Source organism: Ranitomeya variabilis, chromosome 4 (genome assembly GCF_051348905.1).
Source record: "Ranitomeya variabilis isolate aRanVar5 chromosome 4, aRanVar5.hap1, whole genome shotgun sequence".
Taxonomy (NCBI): domain Eukaryota; kingdom Metazoa; phylum Chordata; class Amphibia; order Anura; family Dendrobatidae; genus Ranitomeya; species Ranitomeya variabilis.
This window is the reverse complement of record NC_135235.1, coordinates 314,622,548-314,641,883: the sequence shown is the minus strand read 5'-3', so window position 1 is coordinate 314,641,883 and position 19,336 is coordinate 314,622,548. Positions and strand designations below refer to the sequence as shown.

The 19,336-nt window shown below is 43.2% G+C and overlaps 1 protein-coding gene across 2 annotated transcripts in view; it reads right to left on the bottom strand.

Moving 5' to 3' along the window:
* Nucleotides 1-9,789: 9,789 nt before the first annotated feature.
* The window catches only part of MMEL1 (membrane metalloendopeptidase like 1), a 592,089-nt gene continuing 582,542 nt past the window's right edge, over nt 9,790-19,336 (bottom strand). For both annotated transcript variants that reach the window (XM_077250438.1, XM_077250437.1), the window contains exon 23: nt 9,790-11,265. In XM_077250438.1, the coding sequence (XP_077106553.1) occupies nt 11,166-11,265 (100 nt within the window). In that variant the 3' untranslated portion in view covers nt 9,790-11,165. The remainder of the gene's footprint in view (nt 11,266-19,336) is intronic.

Genomic DNA, 19,336 nt, shown 5'->3' with positions numbered 1-19,336 from the left:
TTTGGTGGCAAGGTCCTTCTGGTGGCCTTCCCTGTCTCGAGATGTGCGAGGCTTTGTGCAGTCTTGTGACGTTTGTGCTCGGGCCAAGCCTTGTTGTTCTCGGGCTAGTGGATTGTTGTTGCCCTTGCCTATCCCGAAGAGGCCCTGGACGCACATCTCGATGGATTTTATTTCGGATCTTCCTGTTTCTCAGAAGATGTCTGTCATCTGGGTGGTGTGTGACCGTTTCTCTAAGATGGTCCATTTGGTTCCCCTGCCTAAGTTGCCTTCTTCTTCCGAGTTGGTTCCTCTGTTTTTTCAAAATGTGGTCCGTTTGCATGGTATTCCGGAGAATATCGTTTCTGACAGAGGAACCCAATTCGTGTCTAGATTTTGGCGAGCATTCTGTGCTAGGATGGGCATAGATTTGTCTTTCTCGTCTGCTTTCCATCCTCAGACAAATGGCCAGACCGAGCGGACGAATCAGACCTTGGAGACATATTTGAGGTGTTTTGTGTCTGCAGATCAGGATGATTGGGTTGCTTTTTTGCCTTTAGCGGAGTTTGCCCTCAATAATCGGGCCAGCTCTGCCACCTTGGTGTCTCCTTTTTTCTGTAATTCGGGGTTTCATCCTCGATTTTCTTCTGGTCAGGTGGAATCTTCGGATTGTCCTGGAGTGGATGCTGTGGTGGAGAGGTTGCATCAGATTTGGGGGCAGGTAGTGGACAATTTGAAGTTGTCCCAGGAGAAGACTCAGCTTTTTGCCAACCGCCGGCGTCGGGTTGGTCCTCGGCTTTGTGTTGGGGACTTGGTGTGGTTGTCTTCTCGTTTTGTCCCTATGAGGGTTTCTTCTCCTAAGTTTAAGCCTCGGTTCATCGGCCCGTACAAGATATTGGAGATTCTTAACCCTGTGTCCTTCCGTTTGGACCTCCCTGCATCTTTTTCTATTCATAATGTTTTTCATCGGTCATTGTTGCGCAGGTATGAGGTACCGGTTGTGCCTTCCGTTGAGCCTCCTGCTCCGGTGTTGGTTGAGGGCGAGTTGGAGTACGTTGTGGAAAAAATCTTGGACTCCCGTGTTTCCAGACGGAAACTCCAGTATCTGGTCAAATGGAAGGGATACGGTCAGGAGGATAATTCTTGGGTGACTGCCTCTGATGTTCATGCCTCCGATCTGGTCCGTGCCTTTCATAGGGCTCATCCTGATCGCCCTGGTGGTTCTGGGGAGGGTTCGGTGCCCCCTCCTTGAGGGGGGGGGTACTGTTGTGAAATTGGATTTTGGGCTCCCCCGGTGGCCACTGGTGGAATTGAACTGGTGTGCATCATCCCCTCTGTTCACCTGTTTCCATTAGGATGTGGGAGTCGCTATTTAACCTTGCTCCTCTGTCACTTCCATGCCGGTCAACATTGTAATCAGAAGCCTTTCTGTGCATGTTCCTGCTGCTAGACAACTCCCAGCTAAGTTGGACTTTAGTCCTCGTTTGTTTTTGCATTTTGTTCCAGTTCACAGCTGTAGTTTCGTTTCTGTGTCTGGAAAGCTCTTGTGATCTGAAATTGCCACTCTGATGTTATGACTTAATACTAGAGTCTTAAAGTAATTTCAGGATGGTATTTTGATAGGGTTTTCAGCTGACCATGAAAGTGCCCTTTCTGTCTTCCTGCTATCTAGTAAGCGGACCTCAATTTTGCTAAACCTATTTTCATACTACGTTTGTCATTTCATCTAAAATCACCGCCAATATATGTGGGGGCCTCTGTCTGCCTATCGGGGATATTTCTCTAGAGGTGAGCCAGGACTATATTTTCCTCTGCTAGGATTAGTTAGTCCTCCGGCCGGCGCTGGGCGTCTAGGGATAAAAACGTAGGCAACGCTACCCGGCTACTGTTAGTTGTGCGGCAGGTTTAGTTCATGGTCAGTTTAGTTTCCATCCTTCCAAGAGCTAGTACTTATGTTTGCTGGGCTATGTTCTCTTGCCATTGAGAACCATAACACAGCACATCATCTGCTGCAGCTTCCATCACACCACGTCATCTACTGCAGCTCTCACTGCAGAGCACATAATCTAATGCAACTAATACTACACAGCACATCTACTGCAGCTCACACCACATAGCACATCATCTAATGCAGCTCTCACTACACAGCACATCGTCTGCTGCAGCTCCCACTTCACAGCACATCATCTACTGCAACTCCCTCTAAACAACACATCATCTACTGCAGCTAATACTACACAGCACGTCATCTACTGCAGCTCACACCACACAGCACAACATCTACTGCAGCTCCCACTACACAGCACATCATCTACTGCAAATAATACTACACAGCACATCATGTATTGCAGATCACACCACACAGCACATCATGTACTGCAGCACTCACTACACAGCGCATCATCTACTGCAACTAATACTTCACAGCACCTCTACTGCAGCTCACACCACACAGCACATCATCTAATGCAGCTCCCACTACACAGCACATCTACTGCAGCTCTTACTACACAGCACATCATCTACTGCAGATCCCACTACACAGCACATCATCTACTGCAGCTCACACCATACATCACATCATCTACTGCAGCTAATACTACACAGCATATCATCTACTGCAGCTCTCACTACACAGCACCTCATCTACTGCAGCTCCCATTTCACAGCACATCATCTACTGCAGCTCTCACTACACAGAACATCATCTACTGCAGCTCTCACTACACAGCACATCATCTACTGCAGCTCTAACTACACAGCACATCATCTACTGCAGCTCACACCACACAGCACATTATCTACTGCAGCTAATACTACACAGCACATCTACTGCAGCTCTCACTACACAGCAAATTGTCTACTGCAACTAATACTAGACAGCACCTCTACTGCAGCTCACATCACATCATCTAATGCAGCTCCCACTACACAGCACATCATCTACTGCAGCTTCCACCACACAGCACGTCATCTACTACCTCTCTCACTGCACAGCACATCATCTAATGCAGCTCTCACTACACAGCACATCGTCTGCTGCAGCTCCCATTTCACAGCACATCATCTACTGCAACTCCCTCTAATCAACACATCATCTACTGCAGCTAATACTACACAGCACATCATCTACTGCAGCTCTCACTACACAGCACATCGTCTGCTGCAGCTCCCACTTCACAGCACATCATCTACTGCAACTCCCTCTAAACAACACATCATCTACTGCAGCTAATACTACACAGCACGTCATCTACTGCAGCTCACACCACACAGCACAACATCTACTGCAGCTCCCACTACACAGCACAAGATCTACTGCAAATAATGCTACACAGCACATCATGTATTGCAGATCACACCACACAGCACCTCATCTACTGCAGCACTCACTACACAGCGCATCATCTACTGCAACTAATACTTCACAGCACCTCTACTGCAGCTCACACCACACAGCACATCATCTAATGCAGCTCCCACTACACAGCACATCTATTGCAGCTCTTACTACACAGCACATCATCTACTGCAGATCCCACCACACAGCACATCATCTACTGCAGCTCACACCATACATCACATCATCTACTGCAGCTAATACTACACAGCATATCATCTACTGCAGCTCTCACTACACAGCACATCATCTACTGCAGCTCCCATTTCACAGCACATCATCTACTGCAGCTCCCATTTCACAGCACATCATCTACTGCAGCTCTCACTACACAGCACATCATCTACTGCAACTCTCACTACACAGCACATCATCTACTGCAGCTCTAACTACACAGCACATTATCTACTGCAGCTCACACCACACAGCACATTATCTACTGCAGCTAATACTACACAGCACATCTACTGCAGCTCTCACTACACAGCAAATTGTCTACTGCAACTAATACTACACAGCACCTCTACTGCAGCTCACATCACATCATCTAATGCAGCTCCCACTACACAGCACATCATCTACTGCAGCTTCCACCTCACAGCACGTCATCTACTGCATCTCTCACTGCACAGCACATCATCTAATGCAGCTATTACTACACAGCACATCTACTGCAGCTCACACCACATAGCACATCATCTAATGCAGCTCTCACTACACAGCACATCGTCTGCTGCAGCTCCCACTTCACAGCACATCACCTACTGCAACTCCCACTAAACAACACATCATTTACTGCAGCTAATACTACACAGCACGTCATCTACTGCAGCTCACACCACACAGCACAACATCTACTGCAGCTCCCACTACACAACACATCATCTACTGCAAATAATACTACACAGCACATCATGTACTGCAGATCACACCACACAGCACATCATCTACTGCAGCTCTCACTACACAGCGCATCATCTACTGCAACTAATACTTCACAGCACCTCTACTGCAGCTCACACCACACAGCACATCATCTAATGCAGCTCCCACTACACAGCACATCTACTACAGCTCTTACTTCACAGCACATCATCTACTGCAGATCCCACTACACAGCACATCATCTACTGCAGCTCACACCATACATCACATCATCTACTGCAGCTAATACTACACAGCACATCATCTACTGCAGCTCTCACTACACAGCACATCATCTACTGCAGCTCTCACTACACAGCACATCATCTACTGCAGCTCTAACTACACAGCACATCATCTACTGCAGCTCACACCACACAGCACATCATCTACTGCAACTAATACTACACAGCACATCTACTGCAGCTCTCACTACACAGCACATCATCTACTGCAACTAATACTTCACAGCACCTCTACTGCAGCTCACACCACACAGCACATCATCTAATGCAGCTCCCACTACACAGCACATCTATTGCAGCTCTTACTACACAGCACATCATCTACTGCAGATCCCACCACACAGCACATCATCTACTGCAGCTCACACCATACATCACATCATCTACTGCAGCTAATACTACACATCATATCATCTACTGCAGCTCTCACTAAACAGCACATCATCTACTGCAGCTCCCATTTCACAGCACATCATCTACTGCAGCTCCCATTTCACAGCACATCATCTACTGCAGCTCTCACTACACAGCACATCATCTACTGCAACTCTCACTACACAGCACGTCATCTACTGCAGCTCTAACTACACAGCACATTATCTACTGCAGCTCACACCACACAGCACATTATCTACTGCAGCTAATACTACACAGCACATCTACTGCAGCTCTCACTACATAGCAAATTGTCTACTGCAACTAATACTACACAGCACCTCTACTGCAGCTCACATCACATCATCTAATGCAGCTCCCACTACACAGCACATCATCTACTGCAGCTTCCACCTCACAGCACGTCATCTACTCCATCTCTCACTGCACAGCACATCATCTAATGCAGCTATTACTACACAGCACATCTACTGCAGCTCACACCACATAGCACATCATCTAATGCAGCTCTCACTACACAGCACATCGTCTGCTGCAGCTCCCACTTCACAGCACATCACCTACTGCAACTCCCACTAAACAACACATCATCTACTGCAGCTAATACTACACAGCACGCCATCTACTGCAGCTCACATCACACAGCACAACATCTACTGCAGCTCCCACTACACAGCACATCATCTACTGCAAATAATACTACACAGCACATCATGTACTGCAGATCACACCACACAGCACTTCATCTACTGCAGCTCACACCATACATCACATCATCTACTGCAGCTAATACTACACAGCACATCATCTACTGCAGCTCCCACTTCACAGCACATCATCTACTGCAGCTCTCACTACACAGCACATCATCTACTGCAGCTCTCACTACACAGCACATCATCTACTGCAGCTCTAACTACACAGCACATCATCTACTGCAGCTCACACCACACAGCACATCATCTACTGCAACTAATACTACACAGCACATCTACTTGAAAACACAAAAAAGCACAGTAAAACCAAAACCACTCTGTTGCAAAAAAAAAATCACAGTGGACAGCAAGTGCTAGTAAAAAGGTGGAAAAAACAGGGTATTTGGTTGATACGTTTTTTGCAAAAAATGTATATTAAGCCGCTGTACCAATCGCCAAGGTATACCCATATCACAGCAGTCCTAACTAATGAATGTAATCCCTATCTGATGTATTTAAAACCTGGTCATATGTACAATACCTGTATGAGCAGGATTCAGAAAAGGAATGTCCATGTGGACACCTTGGACAGAACGGCTCCTGTGCGCACAGCTCAAAAAAAGAGGGGTGGAGGCCTCCCCAGTCTTGTAGAAACAAGAAAACAATTATGTAGAACCAGAACACATGAGCTGCGCGCACAGTGAACAAGCCAGTAAAGACATGTTCACACCACCAAGAGACTTGAAAACACAAAAAAGCACAGTAAAACCAAAACCACTCTGTTGCAAAAAACAGTTGGTTCTACATAATTGTTTTCTTGTTTCTACAAGACTGGGGAGGCCTCCACCCCTCTTTTTTTGAGCTGTGCGCACAGGAGCCGTTCTGTCCAACGTGTCCACATGGACATTCCTTTTCTGAATCCTGCTCATACAGGTATTGTACATATGACCAGGTTTTAAATACATCAGATAGGGATTACATTCATTAGTTAGGACTGCTGTGATATGGGTATACCTTGGCGATTGGTACAGCGGCTTAATATACATTTTTTGCAAAAAACGTATCAACCAAATACCCTGTTTTTTCCATCTTTTTACTAGCACTTGCTGTCCACTGTGATTTTTTTTGCAACAGAGTGGTTTTGGTTTTACTGTGCTTTTTTGTGTTTTCAAGTCTCTTGGTGGTGTGAACATGTCTTTACTGGCTTGTTCACTGTGCGCGCAGCTCATGTGTTCTGGTTCTACATAATTGTTTTCTTGTTTCTACAAGACTGGGGAGGCCTCCACCCCTCTTTTTTTGAGCTGTGCGCACAGGAGCCGTTCTGTCCAACGTGTCCACATGGACATTCCTTTTCTGAATCCTGCTCATACAGGTATTGTACATATGACCAGGTTTTAAATACATCAGATAGGGATTACATTCATTAGTTAGGACTGCTGTGATATGGGTATACCTTGGCGATTGGTACAGCGGCTTAATATAAATTTTTTGCAAAAAACGTATCAACCAAATACCCTGTTTTTTCCATCTTTTTACTAGCACTTGCTGTCCACTGTGATTTTTTTTGCAACAGAGTGGTTTTGGTTTTACTGTGCTTTTTTGTGTTTTCAAGTCTCTTGGTGGTGTGAACATGTCTTTACTGGCTTGTTCACTGTGCGCGCAGCTCATGTGTTCTGGTTCTACATAATTGTTTTCTTGTTTCTACAAGACTGGGGAGGCCTCCACCCCTCTTTTTTTGAGCTGTGCGCACAGGAGCCGTTCTGTCCAACGTGTCCACATGGACATTCCTTTTCTGAATCCTGCTCATACAGGTATTGTACATATGACCAGGTTTTAAATACATCAGATAGGGATTACATTCATTAGTTAGGACTGCTGTGATATGGGTATACCTTGGCGATTGGTACAGCGGCTTAATATAAATTTTTTGCAAAAAACGTATCAACCAAATACCCTGTTTTTTCCATCTTTTTACTAGCACTTGCTGTCCACTGTGATTTTTTTTGCAACAGAGTGGTTTTGGTTTTACTGTGCTTTTTTGTGTTTTCAAGTCTCTTGGTGGTGTGAACATGTCTTTACTGGCTTGTTCACTGTGCGCGCAGCTCATGTGTTCTGGTTCTACATAATTGTTTTCTTGTTTCTACAAGACTGGGGAGGCCTCCACCCCTCTTTTTTTGAGCTGTGCGCACAGGAGCCGTTCTGTCCAACGTGTCCACATGGACATTCCTTTTCTGAATCCTGCTCATACAGGTATTGTACATATGACCAGGTTTTAAATACATCAGATAGGGATTACATTCATTAGTTAGGACTGCTGTGATATGGGTATACCTTGGCGATTGGTACAGCGGCTTAATATAAATTTTTTGCAAAAAACGTATCAACCAAATACCCTGTTTTTTCCATCTTTTTACTAGCACTTGCTGTCCACTGTGATTTTTTTTGCAACAGAGTGGTTTTGGTTTTACTGTGCTTTTTTGTGTTTTCAAGTCTCTTGGTGGTGTGAACATGTCTTTACTGGCTTGTTCACTGTGCGCGCAGCTCATGTGTTCTGGTTCTACATAATTGTTTTCTTGTTTCTACAAGACTGGGGAGGCCTCCACCCCTCTTTTTTTGAGCTGTGCGCACAGGAGCCGTTCTGTCCAACGTGTCCACATGGACATTCCTTTTCTGAATCCTGCTCATACAGGTATTGTACATATGACCAGGTTTTAAATACATCAGATAGGGATTACATTCATTAGTTAGGACTGCTGTGATATGGGTATACCTTGGCGATTGGTACAGCGGCTTAATATAAATTTTTTGCAAAAAACGTATCAACCAAATACCCTGTTTTTTCCATCTTTTTACTAGCACTTGCTGTCCACTGTGATTTTTTTTGCAACAGAGTGGTTTTGGTTTTACTGTGCTTTTTTGTGTTTTCAAGTCTCTTGGTGGTGTGAACATGTCTTTACTGGCTTGTTCACTGTGCGCGCAGCTCATGTGTTCTGGTTCTACAGCACATCTACTGCAGCTCTCACTACACAGCACATCATCTACTGCAACTAATACTACACAGCACCTCTACTGCAGCTCACATCACATCATCTAATGCAGCTCGCACTACACAGCTCATCATCTACTGCAGCTCACACTGCACAGCACATCATCTACTGCAGCTCTCACTACACAGCACTTCATCTACTGAAGCTAATACTACACAGCACATCTACTGCAACTCACACAACACAGTACATCATCTACTGCAACTCCCACTACACAGCACATTATCTACTGCAGCTCACACCACACAGCACATCATATACTGCAGCTCTCACTACACAGCACATCATCTACTGCTGCTCTCACTACACAGCACGTCATCTACTGCAGCTCCCACTACACAACACATCATCTACTGCAGCTGTCACTACACAGCACACCATATACTGTGGCTCTCACTACACTGCACATCATCTATTGCAGCTGTCACTACACAGCACATCATATACTGCAGCTTTCACTATACAGTACATCATCTACTGCAGCTTTCTCTGTTCAGCACATTATGTAAAGCAGATTATACCAAATAGCCTGTATTCTATCGCAGGTCACACTACACAGGTGATGTGCTGCATAGTGTGACTTGCAAAAGAAGACATTCTACTTTTATGTCACACGACATAGCACAAATTCTACTTCATGTCACATGACACAGCATCTACAGCAAATCACTCTAAGCATCACATTAATTATGGCAGGTCACACTGCACATCATCTACACACTACATACATTTTCTCTTAGGGCAAAGACATTCCCCAGAGGATCATGTGAGCCACACCTTTTTAGAAAAAAACATATGAACTAGTAATAAATAAAAAGGGCCATATCTCAGGAATCGTATCGCAGATTTATTTAAAAAAAAAACGAAAAAAACAAACCACACAAGGATGTAGCAGGAATAAAATAAGATCCAAAACTGAAAACTTTTGACTGGGTGACAGGTCTTTTTCTTTCCACGCCTTTTAACTTTCAGAATGAAAGAAGAAACAATTAAATTGAGGGCGTTTAAAAATTTGTGCAGCCTTTTTATAGTTATTCCACAGCAACAATTTCTATTTTGTACTGGCCACAGCCACAAGCAAACTGACAATAAGACAGGCCATGAATGCCATTAACATGTCATTTTAATCAAAAATAATTATCGACACACAATAATGACACCATATACCATCGAAACATGACATCATAGCAATCTGAAAAGAACATACATTGCAATATAATTATTTCTCTTCTACAGAAAGCCTGAGACGACACGTAGCACAATTATGTAGATTTAAATTTATATATCTTTATATATACTTTTATTTTTCTTTAACAAAATTACATAGCCTTTGTATATATAGTTCTCTAAAACGAATCACTTTCAAGCAACCATCTGATGTGTGTAAATGACAAGTTCTGAAATTTCAATAGTTTCTGTAAAAAAATAATGAGCTTTGCGTAGATTTTTCAATAACAGATGCCATTATTAAGTCTTTATATATATATATTTATATCATCTCATCTATGTGTTCATTGACTTCATTAAGCACAATCTGCATTGAACATACTTGCCAACACCCCTTAATATTCTGCAATAACTGGGGTTAAATCGTAATTTGCAGTGAAAATTGGCATTTCTGTATTATTTGGGAGCACTACCGAATAGTTTGGAGGGGCAAAAATGTCTGGTGATAACATTACTGTGCTCCAGGTGCCTGAACAACAAAAGTATACCATGAGTCAACGCTGAAGGTTTAGCATTAGAACAAGGGAAACTCCATTTTTCAGTTCTCGTTCCGATTAATTGGACTAAAGAAACATTTCAGGCAAAGCTGTTATACAGTGGCGTGTCAAGTGCAGACCTTTCCAAAAAACTTTAAAATTGGGTTCTGCATAATATATTGTTGCATCTAATAAAAAAATAGTAATATTTATGATTATTCTTTTTAAAAACTGCTATGCAGTGGTAGAATAAAACACGCCACCTATGGGCCACAGGAAGGGATGATAACAAAGTTAGGAAGTAACTTTTAAAGTATGTGTCCTCTTTTAGTGGCCAACCATACATGAGGATTTGATAAATTCCTTTGTAATTTTCCCATGAACGTTTTGTATTAAATGTCTTTGAAAATGTGAAATGAGAGCAGCACAGACATACAACATAATATCAAAAGCCAAGATAACTTGAGAAAAAAATACATCTTCTGGGAACTAGTCTTTGAAACCTGACAGCAGATTTTTTTTTTATAACAGTCAAGCCATTAAAACAGTCTTTTCTATCATAACTTTCTCCATGCGACATATGGCATAAAACTCTACACTTGCGATAGTGTTATAGAAACCCTAAACCAGTATGCCTGCTGCCTTCCTTGTCCCTGACTTGCTACACACACCATGGCTCTGACCTAATCAGAGGGAAATACCAGGCACATCATTGGCAAAATGTATAAGCCAGCCAAGTAGACATTTTTAGGTTGATTTTCGAAGATCAAAACTTGAGACTACCAAACTCGGCATCTTTCTACAGGGTGCATTGTGGTGCCTTTCTTGCAGTTAAATTCTTCAGAGAAAGCTTCAAAGTTTTGTAAGGATCCCATCACCCTGAAATGAGAACATAATTTACAAATGTGAATGGTTAAGAGTCGTAGTCTAAAAATGAAAAAAAAAAAAAGACCAGCAACTGTGCTCACTACTACATACTACATATGCCATTGATTTCTCTTAAAAGGTTACAAAAATTCCTATTTTGCAAAATATGGAAAGTGCAAAGTGCCGAGCAACAGGTTAAAAAAAAATACCTCACCTGTTCTGCTACCCTTTCAGCCAACTGTCTGGTCTTCTGCATCTCCTCTTTTTTTTCCTTTCCTCATCACATTCATAATCTACAACCTGCTTCACTCTTTGCTGGTGTTTCTGCCACTGACTAGACCACTGACTTCACTGAACTCCTTGCCATCAAGAGACACGTTGTAACTAGTGATGAGCGAGTATACTCGTTGCTCAGGTTTTCCAGAGCATGCTCAGGTAGTCTCCGAGTATTTATGACTGCTCGGAGATTTAGTTTTCCTTGTCGCAGCTGCATGATTTGTATTGCGTTGCAACTAGGCAACCCCCCACATGTACTCAGGGTGGCTAGTAGCCGTAAATCATCCAGCTGCGGCAAGGAAAACTAAATCTCCGAGCAGTCATAAATACTCAGAGACCACCCGAGCAACGAGTATACTCGCTCATTACTAGTTGTAACGTCTTGATGTAGTCAGAGCAATGGGAGACGCACATAGTGATGTTTAACGTGCACCTCGATGGCACAGTGCTCAGTGGCCTATCAGTGTCGGAAGCCCTGGCATAGAGTAAAACAGGCCGAATAGCATACATGCAATGGAGAAAGGCAAAAAGAAGACAGGGGATGGACCATAAGGTGATCTGCAGGAGTGGTAGGACAGCTGAGTAGTAAGGTGAGCACTAATATTATTTTATTTTTACATTCTGTGTTCTGAAGAGCCAACAGAACATAGTCAGGAAAATCGATGCACATTGAATAACCTTGAAGCAAATCTAATTTCCATGACAAGTTCACATGATTTGTATTTATATAGGTTAGGTCCATATATATTTAGACAGAGACAACATTTTTCAAATTTTGGTTATAGACATTACCACAATGAATTTTAAACAAAACAATTCAGATGCAGTTGAAGTTCAGACTTTCAGCTTTCATTTGAGGGTATCCACATTAAAATTGGATGAAGGGTTTAGGAGATTCAGCTCCTTAACATGTGCCACCCTGTTTTTAAAGGGACCAAAAGTAATTGGACAATTGACTCCAAGGCTATTTCATGGACAGGCGTGGGCAATCCCTTCATTATGTCATTCTCAATTAAGCAGATAAAAGGCCTGGCAGTTAATTTGAGGTGTGGAGCTTGAATTTGGAAGGATTTGCTATGGAGTAAACATGCAGTTAAAGGAGCTCTCCATGCAGGTGAAACAAGCCATCCTTAAGCTGGGAAAACAGAAAAAACCCATCCAAGAAATTGTTACAATATTAGGAGTGGCAAAATCTACAGTTTGGTACATCCTGAGAAAGAAAGAAAGCACTGGTGAACTCATCAATGCAAAAAGACCTGGGTGCCCACGGAAGACAACAGTGGTGGGTGATTGCAGAATAATCTCCATGGTGAAGAGAAACCCCTTCACAACAGCCAACCAAGTGAACAACACTCTCCAGGAGGTAGGCGTATCGATATCCAAATCTACCATAAAGAGAAGACTGCATGAAAGTAAATACAGAGGGTTCACTGCATGGTGCAAGCCACTCATAAGCATCAAGAATAAAAAGGCTAGACTGGACTTTGCTAAAAAACATCTAAAAAAGCCAGCACAGTTCTGGAAGAACATTCTTTGGACAGATTAAACCAAGATCAACCTCTACCAGAATGATGGAAAGAGAAAATTATGGTGAAGGAGTGGTACAGCTCATGATAAAAAGCATACCACATCATCTGTAAAACACGGCGGAGGCACTGTAGTGGCTTGGGGATGCATGGCTGCCAGTGGCACTGGGTCACTAGTGTTTATTGATGATGTGACACAGGACAGAAGCAGCCGAATGAATTCTGAGGTATTCAGAGACATACTGTGTGCTCAGATCCAGCCAAATGCAGCAAAACTGATTGGTCATTGTTTCATACTACAGATGGACAATGACCCAAAACATAAAGCCAAAGCAACCCAGGAGTTTATTAAAGCAAAGAAGTGAAATATTCTTGAATGGCCAAGTCAGTCACCTGATCTCAACCCAATTGAGCATGCATTTCACTAAGACTTAACTTCAGACAGAAAGGCCCACAAACAAACAGCAACTGAAAACCACCGCAGTGAAGGCCTGGCAGAGCATCAAAAAGGAGGAAACACAGCATCTGCTGATGTCCATGAGTTCAAGACTTCAGGCAGTCATTGCCAACAAAGGGTTTTCAACCAAGTACTAAAAATTAACATTTTATTTAAAATTATTGAATCTGTCCAATTACTTTTGGTCCCTTTAAAAACAGGGTGACACATGTTAAGGAGCTGAAACTCCTAAACCCTTCATCCAATTTTAATGTGGATACCCTCAAATGAAAGCTGAAAGTCTGAACTTCAACTGCATCTGAATTGTTTTGTTTAACCCCTTTACCCCCAAGGGTGGTTTGCACATTATGGACCGGGCCAATTTTTACAATTCTGACCACTGTCCATTTATGAGGTTATAACTCTGGAACGCTTCAACGGATCCCAGTGATTCTGACACTGTTTTCTCGCGACATATTGTACTTCATGATAGTGGTAAAATTTCTTTGATATTACCTGCATTTATTTGTGAAAAAAACGGAAATTGGGCGAAAATTTTGAAAATTTTGCAATTTTCCAACTTTGAATTTTTATGCAATTAAATCACAGAGATATGTCACACAAAATACTTAATAGTAACATTTCCCACATGTCTACTTTACATCAGCACAATGTTGGAACCAAAATTTTTTTTGTTAGGGAGTTATAAGGGTTAAAAGTTGACCAGCAATTTCTGTTTTTTACAACACCATTTTTTTTAGGGACCACATCTCATTTGAATTCATTTTCAGGGGTCTACATGATAGAAAATACCCAAGTGTGACACCATTCTAAAAACTGCACCCCTCAAGGTGCTAAAAACCACATTCAAGAAGTTTATTAACCCTTCAGGTGTTTCACAGGAATTTTTGGAATGTTTAAATAAAAATGAACATTTAACTTTTTTTCACAAAAAATTTATTTCAGCTCCAATTTGTTTTATTTTACTAAGGGTAACAGGAGAAAATGGACCACAAACTTTGTTGTACAATTTGTCCTGAGTACGCCGATACCCCATATGTGGGGGTAAACCACTGTTTGGGTGCATGGCAGAACTCGGAAGGGAAGGAGCGCCGTTTGACTTTTCAATGCAAAATTGACAGGAATGGAGATGGGACGCCATGTTGCGTTTGGAGAGCCACTGATGTGCCTTAACATTGAAACCCCCCACAAGTGACACCATTTTGGAAAGTAGACCCCCTAAGGAACTTATCTAGAGGTGTGGTGAGCACTTTGACCCACCAAGTGCTTCACAGAAGTTTATAATGCAGAACCGTAAAAATAAAAATATTTTTTTTTCACAAAAAATATCTTTTCGCCCCCAATTTTTTAATTTTCCAAGGGTAAGAGAAGAAATTGGACCCCAAAAGTTGTTGTACAATTTGTCCTGAGTACGCTGATACCCCAAATGTGGGGGTAAACTACTTTTTTGGCGCATGGGAGAGCTTGGAAGGGAATGAGCGCCGTTTGACTTTTCAATGCAAAATTGACAGGAATTGAGATGGGACGCCATGTTGCGTTTGGAGAGCCACTGATGTGCCTAAACATTGAAACCCCCCACAAGTGACACCATTTTGGAAAGTATACCCCCTAAGGAACTTATCTAGATGTGTGGTGAGCACTTTGACCCACCAAGGGCTTCACAGAAGTTTATAATGCAGAGCCGTAAAAATAAAACAAAAATTTTTTTCCCACAAAAATTATTTTTTAGCCCCCAGTTTTGTATTTTTCCGAGGGTAACAGGAGAAATTGGAGCCCCAAAGTTGTTGACCAATTTGTCCTGAGTGCGCTGATACCCCATATGTGGGGGGGAACCACCGTTTGGGCACAAGGGAGGGCTCGGAAGGGAAGGAGCGCCATTTGGAATGCAGACTTAGGGTGTGTGTCCACGGTCAGTAAACGCTGGTTGTTTGACGCTGCGCAGAGCTGCAGCATCAAACACACAGCGTCCAGATGTTCCAGCATAGTGGAGGCGATTTTTTGAAATCCCGTGTCCACTATGCGTGGAAACCCGCACGCGGCGGGCCTGCGACTCCGGACATGCTGCGCATCTTTTCAGATCGCAGCATGTCCGTACACCTTGCGGGGACGCAGTGTCCCCGCAAGGCATAACACAGGGCCCTATGGGAGGGGGGCGATGTACAGTTAACACATCCGGCATCATCGCACCGCCGGCCATCCTGAACGTGGACACGCAGCCTTAGATGGAATGGTCTGCAGTCATCACATTGCATTTGCAGAGCCCCTAATGTACCTAAACAGTAGAAACCCACCACAAGTGACACCATTTTGGAAAGTAGACCCCCTAAGGAACTCATCTAGATGTGTTGTGAGAGCTTTGAACCCCCAAGTGTTTCACCACAGTTTATAACGCAGAGCCGTGCAAATAAAAAAAATTTTTTCCACAAAAAATATTTTTTAGCCCCCAGTTTTGTATTTTTCCAAGGGTATCAAGAGAACTTGGACCCAAAATGTTGTTGTCCAATTTTTCCTGAGTACGCTGATACCCCATATGTTGGGGTAAACCCCTGTGTGGGCACACGGGAGAGCTCGGAAGGGAAGGAGCACTGTTTTACTTTTTCAACGCAGAATTGGCTGGAATTGAGATCGGACGCCATGTCGTGTTTGGAGAGCCCCTGATGTGCCTAAACAGTGGAAACCCCCCAATTATAACTGAAACCCTAATGCAAACACCCTAATCCCAACGGTAACCCTAACCACACCTCTAACCCAGACACACCCCTAACCCTAATCCCAACCCTATTCCCAACCGTAACTGTAATCCAAACCCTAACCCTAACTTTAGCCCCAACCCTAACTTTAGCCCCAACCCTAACTGTAGCCCTAACCCTAACCCTAGCCCTAACCCTAGCCCTAGCTCTAACCCTAACCCTAGCCCTAACCCTAGCCCTAACCCTAATCCTAACACTAGCCCCAACCCTAACCCTAGCCCTAACCCTAACCCTAGCCCTAACTGTAGCCCTAGCCCTAACCATAGCCCTAGCCCTAACCCTAACCCTAGCCCTAACCCTAGCCCTAACCCTAACCCTAATCCTAACCCTAGCCTCAACCCTAACCCTAGCCCTAACCCTAACCCTAGCCCTAGCCCTAACCCTAACCCTAGCCCTAACCCTAGCCCTAACCCTAATCCTAACCCTAGCCCCAACCCTAACCCTAACCCTAGCCCTAACCCTAGCCCTAACCCTAACCCTAGCCCTAACCCTAGCCCTAACCCTAGCCCTAATGGGAAAATGGAAATAAATACTTTTTTTAATTTTTCCCTAACTAAGGGGGTGATGAAGGGGGGTTTGATTTACTTTTATAGCGGGTTTTTTAGCGCATTTTTATGATTGGCAGCCGTCACACACTGAAAGACGCTTTTTATTGCAAAAAATATTTTTTGTGTTACCACATTTTTAGAGCTATAATTTTTCCATATTTGAGACCACAGAGTCATGTGAGGTCTTGTTTTTTGCGGGACGAGTTGACGTTTTTATTAGTAACATTTTCAGGCACGTGACATTTTTTGATCGCTTTTTATTCCGATTTTTGTGAGGCAGAATGACCAAAAACCAGCTATTCATGAATTTCTTTTGGGGGAGGCGTTTATACCGTTCCACGTTTGGTAAAATTGATAAAGCAGTTTTATTCTTCGGGTCAGTACTATTACAGCGATACCTCATTTATATAATTTTTTTATGTTTTGGTGCTTTTATACGATAAAAACTATTTTATAGAAAAAATAATTATTTTGGCATCGCTTTATTCTGAGGACGATAACTTTTTTATTTTTTTGCTGATGATGCTGTATTGCGGCTGTTTTTTTGCGGGACAAAATGACGCTTTCAGCGGTACCATGGTTATTTATATCTGTCTTTTTGATCGCGTTTTATTCCACTTTTTATTCGGCGGTATGATAATAAAGCGTTGTTTTTTGCCTCGTTTTTTTTCTTACGGTGTTTACTGAAAGGGTTAACTAGTGGGACAGTTTTATAGGTTGGGTCGTTACGGACGCAGCGATACTAAATATGTGTACTTTTATTGATTGTTTTTTTTTTATTTAGATAAAGAAATGTATTTATGGGAATAATTTTTTTTTTTTCTTTATTTAGGAATTTTTTTTTTATTTTTTTTTTTTACACATCTGAAAATTTTTTTTTAAACTTTTTTACTTTGTCCCAGGGGGGGACATCACAGATTGGTGATCTGACAGTTTGCACAGCACTCTGTCAGATCACCGATCTGACTTAGAGCACTGCAGGCTTACCAAGCTCCTGCTCTGAGCAGGCACTCGGTAAGCCACCTCCCTCCCTGCAGGACCCGGATGCTTGGATCCGGGACCTGCAGCGAGGAAGGAGGTAGGAGACCCTCGGAGCAACGCGATCACATCGCGTTGCTGCGGGAGTCTCAGGGAAGCCTGCAGGGAGCCCCCTCCCTGCGCGATGCTTCCTGTTGTGAACTCTGTTAGCAGGCTCCCTCTTGTGGTCACAACTGGTACTGTGTGAGTGTTGTCTTTGGGCTCCCTCTGGTGGTTTTGTTTGTTCTCCTGCGGGTTTGTGGCTGGATCAGCTGCCTCATTATCCACCAGTGAGGTTTTCTATTTAGCTCAGCTGCAACTTCACTTGTTGCCTGCTGTCAATGAGTTCAGACCTATTCTGATTTCATCTGACTACGTTTGGTCTCAGTCTTTCCAAGACAAGCTAAGTTTTGCTTTTCCGTTTCTTACAGTTTCAGTTATCAATATGTGTTCTGTGTATGATGAGTTTAATCCAGCTCGCTAACATGTGATTTTCTGCTTGCTGGTAGCTCTGGGGTTCAGACTTGCTCCCCTCACACCGTTAGTTGGTGTGAGGGACTTGCACATTGTCTGAGTGGATTTTTAGAGGGTTTTTTACTGACCGCATAGATCCCTTTCTATTTTCTGCTATCTAGTATTAGCGGGCCTCCTTTGCTAAATCTGATTCATCTCTGTGTTTGTACTTTCCCCTTAACTCACCGTTATTATCTGTGGGGGGCTTTTTATATCTTTGGGGTCATTTCCCTGAGGCAAGGGAGGTCTTGCTTTCTCTCTAGGAGTAGTCAGTTTCTCAGGCCGTGACGAGACGTCTAGGATTTTAGGAACGTTCCACGGCTACCTATAGTTGTGTGTGGTTAGGATCAGGTATGCGGTCAGTCCAGTTACCACCTCCCAGAGCTGGTCTATTGTTTAGTACTTAGCTGGTCTGGTTTTCGGATCCTCTGCCACTGGGATCATAACAGTACAGCAGGCCCAGTGTTAATGCATTACAGAAGCGGGATAAAGAGAAGCCTGGAGTTTTTTTTTTCTCCTCCTCTGCTGCAGTGTGTCTAGCTTGTCTAGCTTCTCTCCTCCCCTTAATCTTTGTGTGGCTTTGAATTCAGCTGCAGACATGGATATTCAAAGTTTGACTTCTTGTGTTGATCATCTTGCTGCAAGGGTACAGAGTATTCAGGATTTTGTTGTTCACAGTCCTATGTCAGAGCCGAAAATACCTATTCCTGAGTTATTTTCTGGAGATAGATCTAAGTTTCTGAATTTTAAGAACAATTGTAAGTTGTTTCTCTCTTTGAAACCTTGTTCCTCTGGTGATTCCGCTCAGCAGGTTAAAATTGTTATTACTTTCTTGCGTGGCGACCCTCAGGATTGGGCCTTCGCATTGACGCCAGGAGATCCTGCATTGCTTAATGTGGATGCGTTTTTTCTGGCGCTTGGAATGCTCTATGAGGAACCTAATCTTGAGAGCCAGGCAGAAAAGGCCTTGTTGGCTCTCTCTCAGGGTAAAGATGA